The 14,054-nt window shown below is 39.2% G+C and overlaps 1 protein-coding gene across 1 annotated transcript in view; it reads right to left on the bottom strand.

Moving 5' to 3' along the window:
* LOC124471658 (receptor-type tyrosine-protein phosphatase gamma-like) overlaps window positions 1-5,505 on the bottom strand; it is a 49,953-nt gene extending 44,448 nt beyond the window's left edge. Inside the window, exon 1 of the mRNA XM_047026224.1 lies at window positions 4,917-5,505. Coding sequence (XP_046882180.1) covers window positions 4,917-5,001 — 85 coding nt within the window. The 5' untranslated portion in view covers window positions 5,002-5,505. The remainder of the gene's footprint in view (window positions 1-4,916) is intronic.
* Window positions 5,506-14,054: the final 8,549 nt, after the last annotated feature.

Below are 14,054 nucleotides of genomic sequence, written 5' to 3'. Positions count from 1 at the left end.
AGCTCAGAACCTTGTACTGAAAGAGAGGAGAAACTATTTATGATCTCCAAGACCACTTCAAACTATAAAGCACTTCTGAGAACCTGCAATTACCTGCTGTGTCCCCCCTCCTCCTCCTCCTCTGTACATTAGCCTACCTATGTGCAGGTACCAATGAAATAAAACCACAGTAGCCTGAGAAAGTGTTGGTGATCGGGAAGACACCGAGGACAACTACGTTTGAAAAGTTTTTTTTGCTTAAAGTTGCTAAATGTAAATCAATAAACCTATTTCCACACTTAAGAGGTGAAAAAATTCAAGCTCCTGAAATTCAAATATAACAAAATTCATGTTCAACCCTTTAAAACGTTTTGTAAAAAAATAATCATTATCTTTTTTCAACCCCTCAAAAAAAATAATCGAAACGTATTTTTTTAAATATTTTTTCAGCCTTTCGGTTTTGAAACGTTTTTTTCTAAACGTTTTATCAAAAATATTTGTTCAACCTTTTGAACAATATTTACCAAAATATTTGTAATCAATAAGTTTTTGTCACATGATATACTGAAACATTTTTATAACACATTAAATTCAGTCCCACCAGTGAATAATATCAGAATATGACAAAGAAAAACTGTGTGAAAAGAAGAGTAGTTACATAGACCTATATGAAACTTCTGAGTTGGATCTGTCTTCCCTGGGTAATACCTTCCTAAAGCCCATGCTCATACTTATATTACTATTTGGCAGAAGGCAGTACTCTGAGCAGAAATGTAATGATATCATATTTTGTTACCAGCCATCTGCTGCCATCAGTTTGTTCATATAATCTCTCTTTTGTGAAATGAAAACAAGCAATCGTACACAGACACAATACAAACAGACACATACGTGCTTAACATCTGGGGCTGTGCACAATTATGTCTTGGTTTTGACAAGACAAACCAACCATATATATATATATATATATATATATATATATATAACCACTTGTGGTTGGATATATGTATATCTATTTATATATGTATATATATAAAGAGATCCTTGTCCCCATCTTTTGATAAACCATGGCAGGCTTGGAGATGAGCTTGAGTGTTGTTGTGCATCTTCCTGGTATCTTCAATTCATGCCCAAACAGTGGGTTTTTATGGATGAGAGCTCCAGACTTTGAACTTGCTAGTGTATCAGCCACCCTAAACAATCAAGGTGATTGTCACACCACACTTACCTAAAAAATACAGACTTCCATTGTCTCTCAGCAATGTTATTTTCTATTCATTTCTAAAATACCATCAATTTCAACAATGGCGTCCAAGCTTTGGTACAGCATGTAGTGCATCTCATGTATCACAGATCAGTGAAAAAGATCCTGGCTTTAGTTTATTCTCTGCTGTCTGTTATGCTGTTGATGAGGAGTGCTTGCTGGTTTCCAGGCCTCCAGCTGGTTGTTTACTGCTGGGCCAGCAGATTTCTGGGATCCCTGGGTGATTCATGGTTACCTGGGGAGAGGTTGTCTCTTCTGTGATAAACACTTGTGTCATTTGAGGATTAATCCCAACAATAACACCCATCCACACTCCAGTCACTATGGACCCCACTTCTGTGTTTAAACAAAGAGGGAGGGCAGAGTTGGAATAACACAGAGATTGGAGTTTCCAAAAGGTTTTCTGTGGATATCAAAAAGTGGACATAATGATAGGCTTACAAAATGTTCTTTCAATATTTCTCTAATGTAATTTACACTTATTTAACTTTTCAGAATGTGAAGGCTACGCAAAAGCCTAAAATGATGCAATATATGAAAATGTCATAAGGAAAGGCCATGGTATTACAAAAATCTTGTTAATTAGGGTTCCACTACCAGGGGGGGTGAAAGTTTGCATTGGAGAAAATACAAATTTGCATTACCCAAAGGGGGGCATGTCAAGAGGATCGATAGGGCACCTTGTATTACAGAAAACTCAGCTCTGCCTCAAAAATGAACTACCTCAGCACATATCCCTACATGGAATACCAGCAAATTAACAACCAAAGACCAAACTGTTTGCAATAGTGGCTACTGTCTTTTGTCCCAATGTAATACCTTACTGCAACAACACTCAAATTAAAAGCATACAAAACAGCCTTGACGTTTTCTTTAACAGGGGATGCCAACTACGAAATAAAAACTATTGGTGTCACTAACATTCACTCACACTGTCATCATACTAACATGTTGCGGTGCTCAGCAGAATATACCTAAATCCATTGGGCTGGCTTAAAGGCTGTCTCCAAGTAGCTTTTAAAAGACAAATTTTTCCTTGGTGCATACAAACTGAACATACCCACAGGTCTACAACCTAAGCACACGTACACACTGGCTCAGACTCAACAGCAGTTTGGCAAATGGAAAAAAACAAATCATCACTGCAAGCATTTAATGAGTAGGGTCCTCTTCCAATTCACAGGCAGGCCTTCACATCTGAATGTGAAAATGAATGTCTACAGAGAAATCAGCTCAGTGGTCTGGCTTGTGCAACATCTGTGGGCAGGTTAACAGCTAGACCTATACCACACTCAGTAGTCAGAGGCTAGGGGGTTTGTTTCATTACTCATGCAACACTTATGATTGTTGAGAAACATTGTAAAGTTCTTTGTTCAGTGTGTCAATCTACAAGGCCATTTTTCCTGACGTGGACTAACACCAGAATCACAATAAATCATAGGTTGCCTACTCTGGCATGATAAACTGATTCCATGTTCCATATCCACCATATTCTAATGATGTGACATGCTGACCAGCTGATCTAATTTTCTGATCAAAAAAGTGCATTTCAATCAATATGTCCAATTACATTTTATGCTTCTGTCCTATTGATTTCTTTGCTTTCAGTTAAATGATTTACTACTTCTATGCAGGTCAATATGGTTGACTAGAGTCAGGGAAGGGACAGGAGAATGAAGGATCCAGTTCTGATTTCATTATACTGACAGCCACTCAATCACAGTGTCGCTCAAGCCTCATTAGGTATGAAGGACACAGGAATATTCAGACAGGACTCTGACAACATCTTTATACCTTTACCAATACCTTTACCAACCGAGTTGGAGTTTGTGGCAGAAGTGCCTTCTGCTGTTCTACATTTGTTTGTCACAGGAAAAATATTTTGCAGAAAGGAAAGCTGGGTCTCACGCAAACCCAAATAATCACTTACTGTATACAGTTATACTAAAGCACATCACAATAAAGAAATACTGTATTGGATTGAACATCTCTAAATGTTTGGTCCTTTTACAGTATATTTCCCAATTCCTAACTTGTCCCTGAGAAATACACGAGGACTTACAAAATACAACAATGGTGCAAGAACAACAAATTCCAAAACAATGAGCATAACGTAATCGGAAACCCATCCCTTCCTTAACTAAATAATCCAACAACAAAAAAATCTTCAAACAAAAAAAGACAAACTCCACAAACTCCAAAATTGTCGTTTAAGCGCTGTATTACACAAACCAGTGCTGTACCATGAGAATTTGTGGATTTTTTTCAAGCTTTATCAAAGCCATATTGTTAAGCGAATATTAGCAGCTAAATGATTCCCATGCACTGAAAATAATGATCCAATTAGAGGGAAAGTGCTTCAGAGGACAGTTAGTCTTGTTGTTCATAAAAGCCTATGAAGATTGTTTTTTATAGGCTACAGGTGACAGTAATTTGCATCATTCTCTGGACTTTATGTGCTGTTGTACTACAGCAGTGTCTGTCTACTGACAGTTCATCAGTAAGTAAAGCTGGCAAGGTAGTGGCACATACTGAGGATGAGAAAGGTGAAGGCAAGGCAAAGGACAGTTATTGATATGGCAGAGTCCTTGGGTGCAGCAGTATTCGTCCTTTAGTGACAGTGCCTTATTGCCCGGACATTAATCACCATTCCAGGAAAACGAGTATCCTACCACTGGGACCAAACATGTCCCAGAGAGTCATTTTAAATGAATACTTGTGTGGCTGTCTTTTACAGACCTCTTGTTACCTGACAGAATCAACATATACACATTTTGATTCAGCACTTATGACTGAGTTTTACAGTTGATCTTGGTAGTCATAAACAGTGTAACACACCATCACTTCAGGTACTTTTGCTCATGCACTTGTCCAAATTAGATGTAGGCTACAGTAAAAACAGACTATGGACCGCTGGTGTAGCCTGTAGGTAGGCTCAAGAGAGCCTAACTATAATCAGACTGACAAATACAGACTGACAAATCCAACTCTTCTGGGATGGGCCTGAAAATAGGAACGAAAACAAAGACGCAATGGCCATTTGTGGTGTGAATTTATCAGCCCCATAACAAGGCAGATTTGGCAAATCCCAGAATAGAAAAAAAAACCTATTCTGGCCTTTTATGTTGAATAAGCATGGGAATTGTTATTAATGATGGACGTTGCTTAACTTCGACCCCTCATATCCTATAAACCACTCTGTTGGAGAACACATAGGGCATACAAATCAGGCTGATGATCTAATGCTGATCAATGTGATAATTGTATAGTAAACTTTCATTTACATGGAAGGACACCTAATTACACTGTAACTGGCGGGAGCCAGTTTACGCACGGGCATCAAACCAAGGAACGTGCATAAATATCCGGTGCAGCGCAGGACATTGCTGCCATGTCACTGTCACATACCTGTACAGCTGTCATCCCCACACATGGCCACTTTGTGCCTGGAAACTGTCCTCCAAAATCATACTTAATTGTTTGAATATCAGTCATCTGAAGTCCGGACATAAAACTAGACGTGATAAAACATTTTGCCATGTCCAGCTATCATCAGTCAATTCCTCTCCAATCATACAGGATCCGAATAGCCTTGGGTTGTCCTTGATATATCTACGTTTAACTACATTGTGGCCAATTATGGTTATTCTTTAGGATGGTCACAACGACTTACCAGGGTGACTGTCCGTAGGTTTCGTCAAGGTTGAAAAAATTAAGGGCACGATCCACCAGAAACTCGAATCCAGTATTCTCCGCATGTCTGAATACTCATCGAGAGCAACAAGGCAACGGCTGACAAAGTTTGACGTTCAAAATTACATAAACTTGATTACAATTGAAATCAAGTTAACAAATGCAGCGTGAACGAAACTGTAACGTCAGATACTGAATGCCTTGATGGAAAATGTATAAGCATTTGCATCGAGAAATAGTCTTATGCACCAAAGGAAAAATTCTGACAGACTCGGCCACATGCACCAGGCTTACTCTAAGCTACATTTTCGAAGGACATTGATCCTTGCACTAAGAGTCAGTTTAATTACAGCAAAAGTATCCAAGTGTCAAATTTTGACCAAGAAATCGTCCAGTCATCGATATTTCAATGCATCACTTAAAAGGATAGTGAGTTTAGCAAAAGCACTGCGGGAAATATCCCATTCTCCCATCCAGGAAGTAAGCCTACGGTACGAGCAAGCATGAGAGAATTCTGGCAAACGGGTCAGGCTTGGAATACAGCCACAGTGAGCCAACCTAGCGAATGAACAAATAGGAGGGAGAATCTAAGATTGCTGGATCCTAGCGCCGTTGCTGATTACCAAACTAGAGTTTTTCGCTCCTCCTTAAGCAATTTGGTGTTCTTGAACTGATGATAACTGAGGCAAACACGCAACGATTCTTGCCAACGATTCTGCATCAATCACTAACTTTGTTTTATGGAGGTTATTAAAGATCTGGTAGCCTATTTATCTAGAGACATCGTGGTAGCAGTGGCGGTCCTAGACTATTTTTACTGGGGGGGGGGGGGGGGGGGCAGTGTTTAATCAGAGGGGCACATTAAAAAACTGAATCAAATCATATTTAAACATTAAATACTTTAACTTAGCTTTACATTTAAATCATACAAATGGCTCTGGCTCTCCCTCATCCAGCTCGTCAGCTTTCTCAATACCTTGATATGTTTCACTAACGTTTTTATTTACTGGGGCAAAAAAGGCTGCAATGTCCCTTCCTCGTTTCATGACGACTAGAAGAAGAAAAACGTGGTAGGCCTACTAAAATTTGTCGTTTTTTAAATTAAGGTGTCAAATCCACTGACCAAAATAGCAGAATCCAGGATGTCATAAATTTGTTTCAGAGGAGAGACATGTTTGACTAGCCTACTTGTGGAATGAACAGTAGGCAACTGATACCATTATAAACAGTATATCTGAAGAAACACTTAAAGAGAAAACGGACTGAAAACTTGACATTGGCTGATGGAGCCGTTCATAATCCAATGGAGGGTTGCTACAGACAAATTCTACTGTCAAAGATGTCTGCAATAAAACTTTTCTGTAATTTGTTTCTGTGATAGTCCTGCCTCGAAACATAATGCCATGCATACATGGTCTACTCTGTTGTGGCGAAGGTGGTGATTTTTCCCAGGGCCTATTATTAATATGACCCTCCTGAGGCCACCCAGTGTGATAGCCACTTCATCCCCCTCCGTCAGAGCTGTGAATGGAATACTTTAGCAGTAATTATCACTCTGAATAAAATCAGGTAGAGTGTGTTTTGATGGGAGAGGTCTGAACACAGCATGAGACACCCACAGACGTAAAAGGAAAGGTAGAGTCAGTCAGCGAGGGTCTGGGAAAACCATACAGCTGGACATTTAATTTGAGAAATCTGATTAAATTCCTCATTTAATTACGCTGTTCTCGGCGGGGTTGTTGAGGACAGTCACAAGAGGCTTTGCTTTTAATGTGGGCCATCTGCCTCTTCTCCAAAAAGCATGTCTCACACTTCCTTCTTCTCACTATCGGGCCCTCCACTCACTTCTTCTGTGTGCATCACCCCACACTGCGCTTGTGACTGATGCCCCTGTCCTGTAATCCCGTACAGGGTGCTGCCGTGGGATCACATGTAATCCAATATGAGTTCCTGCTCCAGAATACAGGGGGGGAGCCACATAACCCACCTCTGAAAGAGACCACCACTCAGGTTCTTCGACTTCAGTCTTCCAGTGAGTGATGTCATCTTTCCCTGCCTCGGGATGAAAAAAGTGTTATCTTTTATACAGGATATGCGTCTTTCATCCTTGAGTAAGTTCTTTCCAATTCTTTTTCTTTATGCATCTTCACATGGTCACGCTCATATTTACATATAAATACATTTACCATATTTATTTTATGAACATGCTGTATCCAGTGGACGTAAAACTTTCAATTAAACATGAGCATGTTGGCACTGTAACCATGTACTGTACAGTTATGCATCATGGGTCCTGGAAGTCTGGGAAACGTCCCAGTCTCTGTCCTGGGAAAGTTGCAGTGTTTTACTCTATAGGGAGGAGTGCCCCCTACTGGCTTCAATGTGACTTCTGTCTGCTGAGAGACCTGATTACTGATGATTAGCCTTGACCACAGCTTACCTACCAGCCGGACAGACGTATCCTTTTCTCTGCATCCAAGGAACTTGCTTTCTCCTCTGTCTCTATGCGACTGCTTTATGATTTTCAACAATATGTTTTATTGATAATGTTTGGATAACTTTTTTTTATGAAAACGACTGTATAGTGGTCAGTCTATTTAGCCCTCACCAGCCTTACAGTTATTTGACACATAATTTATTGTTCTCGTAAACAATTTCACACGTTGAGAGTTTGCACGTAATAAACAACTTTGTACATCAATTATGTACAATAATCTAGTCTAAAACAGATAATTTATTAAAATCATTCTAACCTAGATTTTACCCTTACTGTACAACCTCTAAATACATTACTCGTTAACAGTATCTTCTGTGAGTCTCTTCTCCTTTAAAATCGGTCTATTACAGTCTGGTACCAGCACAATGCTACATTACCACTTATGCCATAACTTTCTCCAATGTCCATTTTACCATAAAAAGGGCCTCTTCTTTCATGCTTTTGTGTTGGGATGTCATGGGATTTATCTGTATTAACAGTACAGTATATCTGTGTTCATTTACAGTGAAATAGCTGACCAGATACTACAGATCATTGGGTAAGTCTATTATTATGGAAATGTGTGTGCATACATTAAGCATGCATTTTACAATGAAACAGCTCTAAAATTAAATTGATTACAATCTCTATTTTCTGCCAATACATTTTTCCTTACAAGGTCACTTTGATCTCTGTGCCAACATTGTAAAATTATCTAAATGTGGTATGTATCATAAAGTGTAAGAAATGAGGATTATCATAATGAAATTAACATTTGTAAAGAAATATATGTCTAAATCTCAGTGCAGTGAACCTCTTGGCCACACTTCTATATTGCCTGAGGCAATCTGTGTTAAGTATTTCAAAGTGCTGATTTATGTTCTGTAATTGAGAGACATTATAAGAGAAGCATGCAAGGGTCTCCAACACATGCATTGTGAGCTGCTGGTAGCTTTCTGATTGTTTGGAGTAGCCCTCCAAAAGGGTAGAAGATAATGCATAGAAAAATCCAACAACAAATAAATGCACCCTGGAAACCTCTTTCCATTTCAATCCATTCAAATACACTGATGTACCACCCCCCTCCAGAACAAAAGGATATCAGCTGTCAGTCAAATTAGTTACGCTACTGTCAGGTTTCAATAGGCTACTACTTGTCAGATAAGTTACATTGTTTGCCATACACATACATGTGAACCATACAATTATGAAAAGGATTGTAAAAAGCACAAAAAGAGACAGATAGATAGGCAGAGGGGAACAATAAGAGATATTTGATTGACATGAAGTACATGCATAAGTAGTTACATTTGAAACCAGCATAGGGGGTTCTGCTGACTATTGCGAAGATTAATAAAAATGTTGACAAATGGGCTTCAAGTGGTAGAAGCACAAAGATGAGAGTCAGCTGTTGGCATCCACAAACAATCAGCTGCTGTATACGCCAATTGCACAAATGCGATGCCAGGTATTTGAAAAACCATAAACGTGTGCCACTCCATTGCCACGACTTCGGCTTCATACTCTCTTCATATTAATCTATGCTAGTTCTGCAGCTTGTTGCTGTCTCCACCACCTCCGCTTCTGCCTCTCTGCATTACTCAAACCTCAGAGAGTATGGCGTTCTGCAATTGTTTTAAGACGAAGCTAAAGCACTCCTCTGACAGAAATCATTTTGAAGAAGAACAATCCATTGGGCTGAGTATATACTGAAATGCTAACACCATGTACTCTGAAGACCGAACCGTGATTGCATTTGTAGAAGACCAAAGTAAACGTCTATGTAGGCCCTGAACTTCAATTTCTAAATTTAGAATGACAGTTTTGATTGCAACATATCAAAGACCTAACATCTAATTTCAGCCTTGTTATCAGCGATAGCGGCAATTGCTCTGTAAAAGAGACTGTCAAAGCAGGCATATGTTTCAGTACATAACATTCGTTTGGAGTTCGTTATTGATCTGTCAGCTGTTGTGACACCATTTGTAACATTGATAGTAAAAATAACAATACAAAATTAGTTTGATTGGGAAGGCTACCGTGTCACTGGCAGTACAGTAGCTCCAACTAGGTCCTCTTCCAACGTTTATGCGTTGAAGTTGCACCCCTTAGGCTAACTTCACTCTTAAGTAACTAAATGTCATGAGAGCTGTAAAATAATGCTAATGTCCAACCCTGATTGGAACACACAGCAATAACATTTTACATTGAAGTTGTGCAGATGAATGATTGGATGGATATTAGGGGATGTGTAATTGCCCCATCTCCATGCAGTGAAACAAATACATCTTCAGACAGACACAGAGAATCAGATTCAGAATGGGATTTATTCGCCATGAAAGTTTGCACAGACAAGGAATTTGCTTTGGCAGGAAGGTGCATACAATAAACATATAGGAATCTTGCATTTAAATGTGGTCTAACTATACTAAGGATACATAAACTAGCAGTACTAAGTGGAATACAATAAAAAAATAATATAAGTGGACATAAAATAAAATATAAGTTGCCAATTACAAAAATAAATTACAGTTACATTGAAAGTTAATTCAGCTTCTGCTTCATTGAAGTGGCATCATGAGGCCAGCACATTCAAAGTCTTACATGAATTGCACCTGCACCAATGTCACTTTTCCCTACACATTAGTCTCTTTTCGATTTTTAGCAGACTACTGTATTTCGTATATTCCTCAGTGACGTGTAGTCCAATAGCAAACATTGGCACAGTGGATTACATGAATAACCTCGAACATTTTCACATTCTGCACATAATATCTTCCTGATAATATCTCTTCGTTCAAATCCTACATCAAAGGCAATCCTATGAGAACATTTGAGTGGCCAACTGTTGTACACTGTGAATATAAATCCACTTTCCTAGAAAACCCAAATGACCACCGCACTCGCATTTCATTCCACTTTAGTTGATCTGTGGAGTGAAACAGCATTATGGCTTGGTTAGCCAGAACAGATCCCCTCAGGGTTCACTTCCAAAATGCTACTATTGTACTATAGATACTCATTCAGGATGTTCTTTGACTGGAGTGAGGAATTACATCTTAATTTCATAAATCTTGAGCAGTTTTACAACAATAAAGTACAACGGCTCAATACTTGATAGAGCTTTCAGTCACAACCTTATATGGGGCATAGTATTAGATTATTTGTGTTTTGTTGTGGCTACATATGTGAGTTTACACACTTTTACAAACAATGTTGTTTCTGTATCTGTCTGTCATTAGTAAAACATACTTTTGCAGATGGCAAAGTTTATTCTTTCACTATAAAGGATATTCAAAGATCCAGCTCTGTTGGTTTTAGAAGGTTTGGCAAGCTTGCAGCATCTAGTTCCTTCAAGCTGAGCAATTGGTTGCATGAGTTCCATTGTAGCTGTAGATTATTTTCTGGGCTTGTTGTGATGTGGCAGCTGTCCAGCTGTATGGTCTAGGCTTTTGGTTTTTGGCCCAGCAAAACAATGGCCATGGAACACAATTTGAGGATGAAAGATAGGAGCATTTCAAACTTGGATGCTGTCATACTGGTTTTTAAATTGTTCGACCATGTTCTGTATAATTCATGGATCCGATTGAAAATAAGACCTTTTCTTTAAGAGAAATGTGTGGGGCCTAAAATATACACAACATCTACAGGAGTATAATTCATTGTTGCACTGCTATAATCAAGGTACTGTATATGAAAGATGTTGTTTAACAACAGCAAATACTGAAACTGGAATTCTAGTGGTAAACCATATTATTTTCCAAACATCTGTCAGTCATAACTGACCTATTTGCACGCTGTATTTTGGTAATAATGGTAGAAATTAGTTGCTTTTGGGTGGCATTCTATAACATAAGATAAGCTACCCAACCACATCTTTCCATGTGTTGTCATGTTGTTTTTATTGGTTTGTTCTTTCGTTATAGAAACCCATTACATTTTACAGTCCTACCAGTACCACGAGTGACTTGCAGTGTAATTGCAGTCCACACAGAACAAATTACATTAGACCTGGTGCTACTCATCTCACCATCCCGCCAGGGGGATGGTACATATGCCTGTGTCCACCCCCATCTATGCTTATGTTGTACTAGACTTATAGAGGTGGTCCGCATGATAAAAATGCATCAGATGCAATCTTCCTGGCCTCAGCACAACATCACTCAGGGGACAGAATGCAGACCTTTATGATAGCTAACGACCCATGGCTTTTAGTGTCCCACAACCATCAGCATAATTAGGTTCAACGGCTGTGTTCGACCCTTCGTTTACGTGCCCTTGAAAGCAAAGATAGCTATTGCTATTGACAAATTGAGTTGGGGGGTTGGTCGGGCGTCGGGTGTGAGAGGGGTGGGGGACACATACTCCAGATGATGTAGACACCAAACATATAAAAAAAAACAGAGGATTTCCTCATCTACAGTACCGCACATTTCATTACACAACACAACACAACAGCTTTAAGGGTTGTTATTGTTGATGAGACTATGGGTAATAAGTGTATAAGACTGCATGTAAATCATTTTGTGTGTGTTGATAAAATAATGTTGTGTAGGCTCTCTGCTGTCTAAAGTAAAAATGTGTTGTTCAGGTTTACGGACTACCATGATGTAGCCATTGAGATGTAACATGATAACTAAACACCATCAAGTTCTTTATATGCTGTATTGGTTGAATGATAGAAAATCTGTGAGGTACAGATTGAATAATGTATTGAATAATGCTTCTGCGGACGATAGCCAAGGCCACTGAGGTCTATTCAAAACTATTCCATTTTGTTGTGAACCATCATCCGTCATGGTTATTTGCAGCAAGGTGCTGTTGATTTGAACGCTTCCTGTACAACTTGCCCTGCTAAATTAGTTTCACTCATAACTTTACTGCTAACATTACAGCACCATTCTGTGTGATCTAAAATTAAAGGTAGAAAAATGAATAATGGATTATACCCCCTGTGTTGGTTTTTAACTCCCTAAAGATGAAGAAAAAGATAACAACAATTAACACCTCATGCTAAACAGGGAATTACAAAGCAGTGGGAGCTGCTACAATTTACAATGCATATTTTCCAGTTTGTTCCAACAAAATGAAATGAGAGGAAACGCACTTCCGTTTACTCACATCTCCTCCATATCAATTAGGAAGACAAAGGGTAAGCCAGCTACAGGTAGGCTACTGGGGTTGGAAAAGGCTATATTCTGTCCATATATTTTCAAATTACGGGTGGGTTTGGACTCCCCCAAAATGTTTTTTTAATAAATTTTTACCTGTAATGTTGATAGTCTTTTGTTCTGTTAAAGTATTGTGTGGGTCTGTGTCTGAGCGGAAATTATGATCTGCTGTTGTGTGTGGGTTTGACGTGCTGCCAGTTTTGCTTTACGATAGCCTAGAACCAAACAGTACCATTAGCATATAGTTAGTAAAAGAGACCTTAGCAGCATCTGCAGAATTAACCTAGTTGTTGTAGTAGTGGCATAAGATACAACTAGCAGTAGTGGTAGTAGTTGTGTTGTGGTGCTCTTAGTCTTTTTATGAGACGAGTTGACTGAATAGCTTGTCTTGTGTCTCCACTAATCAGCTAATAATACAGATCACCTGTGTTACTGGCACGTGTTTGTGTGGTTGCCACGGTGATGGTGCAGCTATGATTGCTAACGTTCTGAGGGCGGAGAATAACCGAAATTTAGCTAGAATCCACACCTCAAACAAGTTAGCGTAAGGGGTCCCATTATCGTCCACCTAGCTCTCGACGCTCGTTAGCAATGTTACCAAAATGTCGTTATAATACAAATTAAAAACGTTATGTCCCAACATTGTCCTTTAATATATAGATACACACCTATATTATAACATTCCGGTTTTGAAATCCAATCAGGATATGCCTAGAAATGTTACTTTCCTGATTTTAGCAGTTAGCCAGGGGGTCCCATTGTCGTCCACCCAACCACTTTCAATGGAGAAATGTCAGTTTGACGCTGCGGAAGGCAGATGCTACACATACGGTTTGAGAGCGTATTTACATACTCAAATCTCAAAGTAAGAAGCTGTAATTTGGTTTGCAGCAATATAAGATGTGTACATATCGATGAGTTACTTTCTTTCGTTGCTGCTGCATATCTTCTTTAACAAATTAACGGAAGAAACGGTTGTGGACGATAATGGGGCCCCGAACGTTGGAGATTTAGAGTGGACGATAATAGGGCTCTTTACACTAACCTAGACGCAAAACTATTCGTCCAATCCAAAAATAAAGATATTTTCCGAGACCCAAGACTCTGCCGAAACCAAAGATGTCCTTTATATGTCAGAAATACGACTCCACCAGCAGTTTTTCAATCTTGTTATTTTTGGTTTCTCTGACGAATTTGTCACCAGATTTGCATTGGACTCTATGGGGCGAGAGTTGGACTTTGTCTCGCTTACGTGGGGCTCTGAACTAGTGATGTGTCGTTCGTGAACGATTCGTTCATTTTGAACGAATCCTTATAAGGACTCGGGAGTAACGAGTCCTCTCAACGAGTGATTCGTTCATTTCCCGACTAGGTCTTTCTACGAGTCTTTGGATCATTTTTCACGTGACCTGCATAGGCTCTGTAGCTAGAGGAAACGAACGATTCGTTCCTTTCCCGACTCGGTCTTTCT

The sequence above is a fragment of the Hypomesus transpacificus genome, chromosome 9 (assembly GCF_021917145.1).
Source record: "Hypomesus transpacificus isolate Combined female chromosome 9, fHypTra1, whole genome shotgun sequence".
Lineage (NCBI taxonomy): Eukaryota > Metazoa > Chordata > Actinopteri > Osmeriformes > Osmeridae > Hypomesus > Hypomesus transpacificus.
Note: the sequence above shows the minus strand (reverse complement) of the source record. Positions and strands in the feature narration are given on the sequence as shown.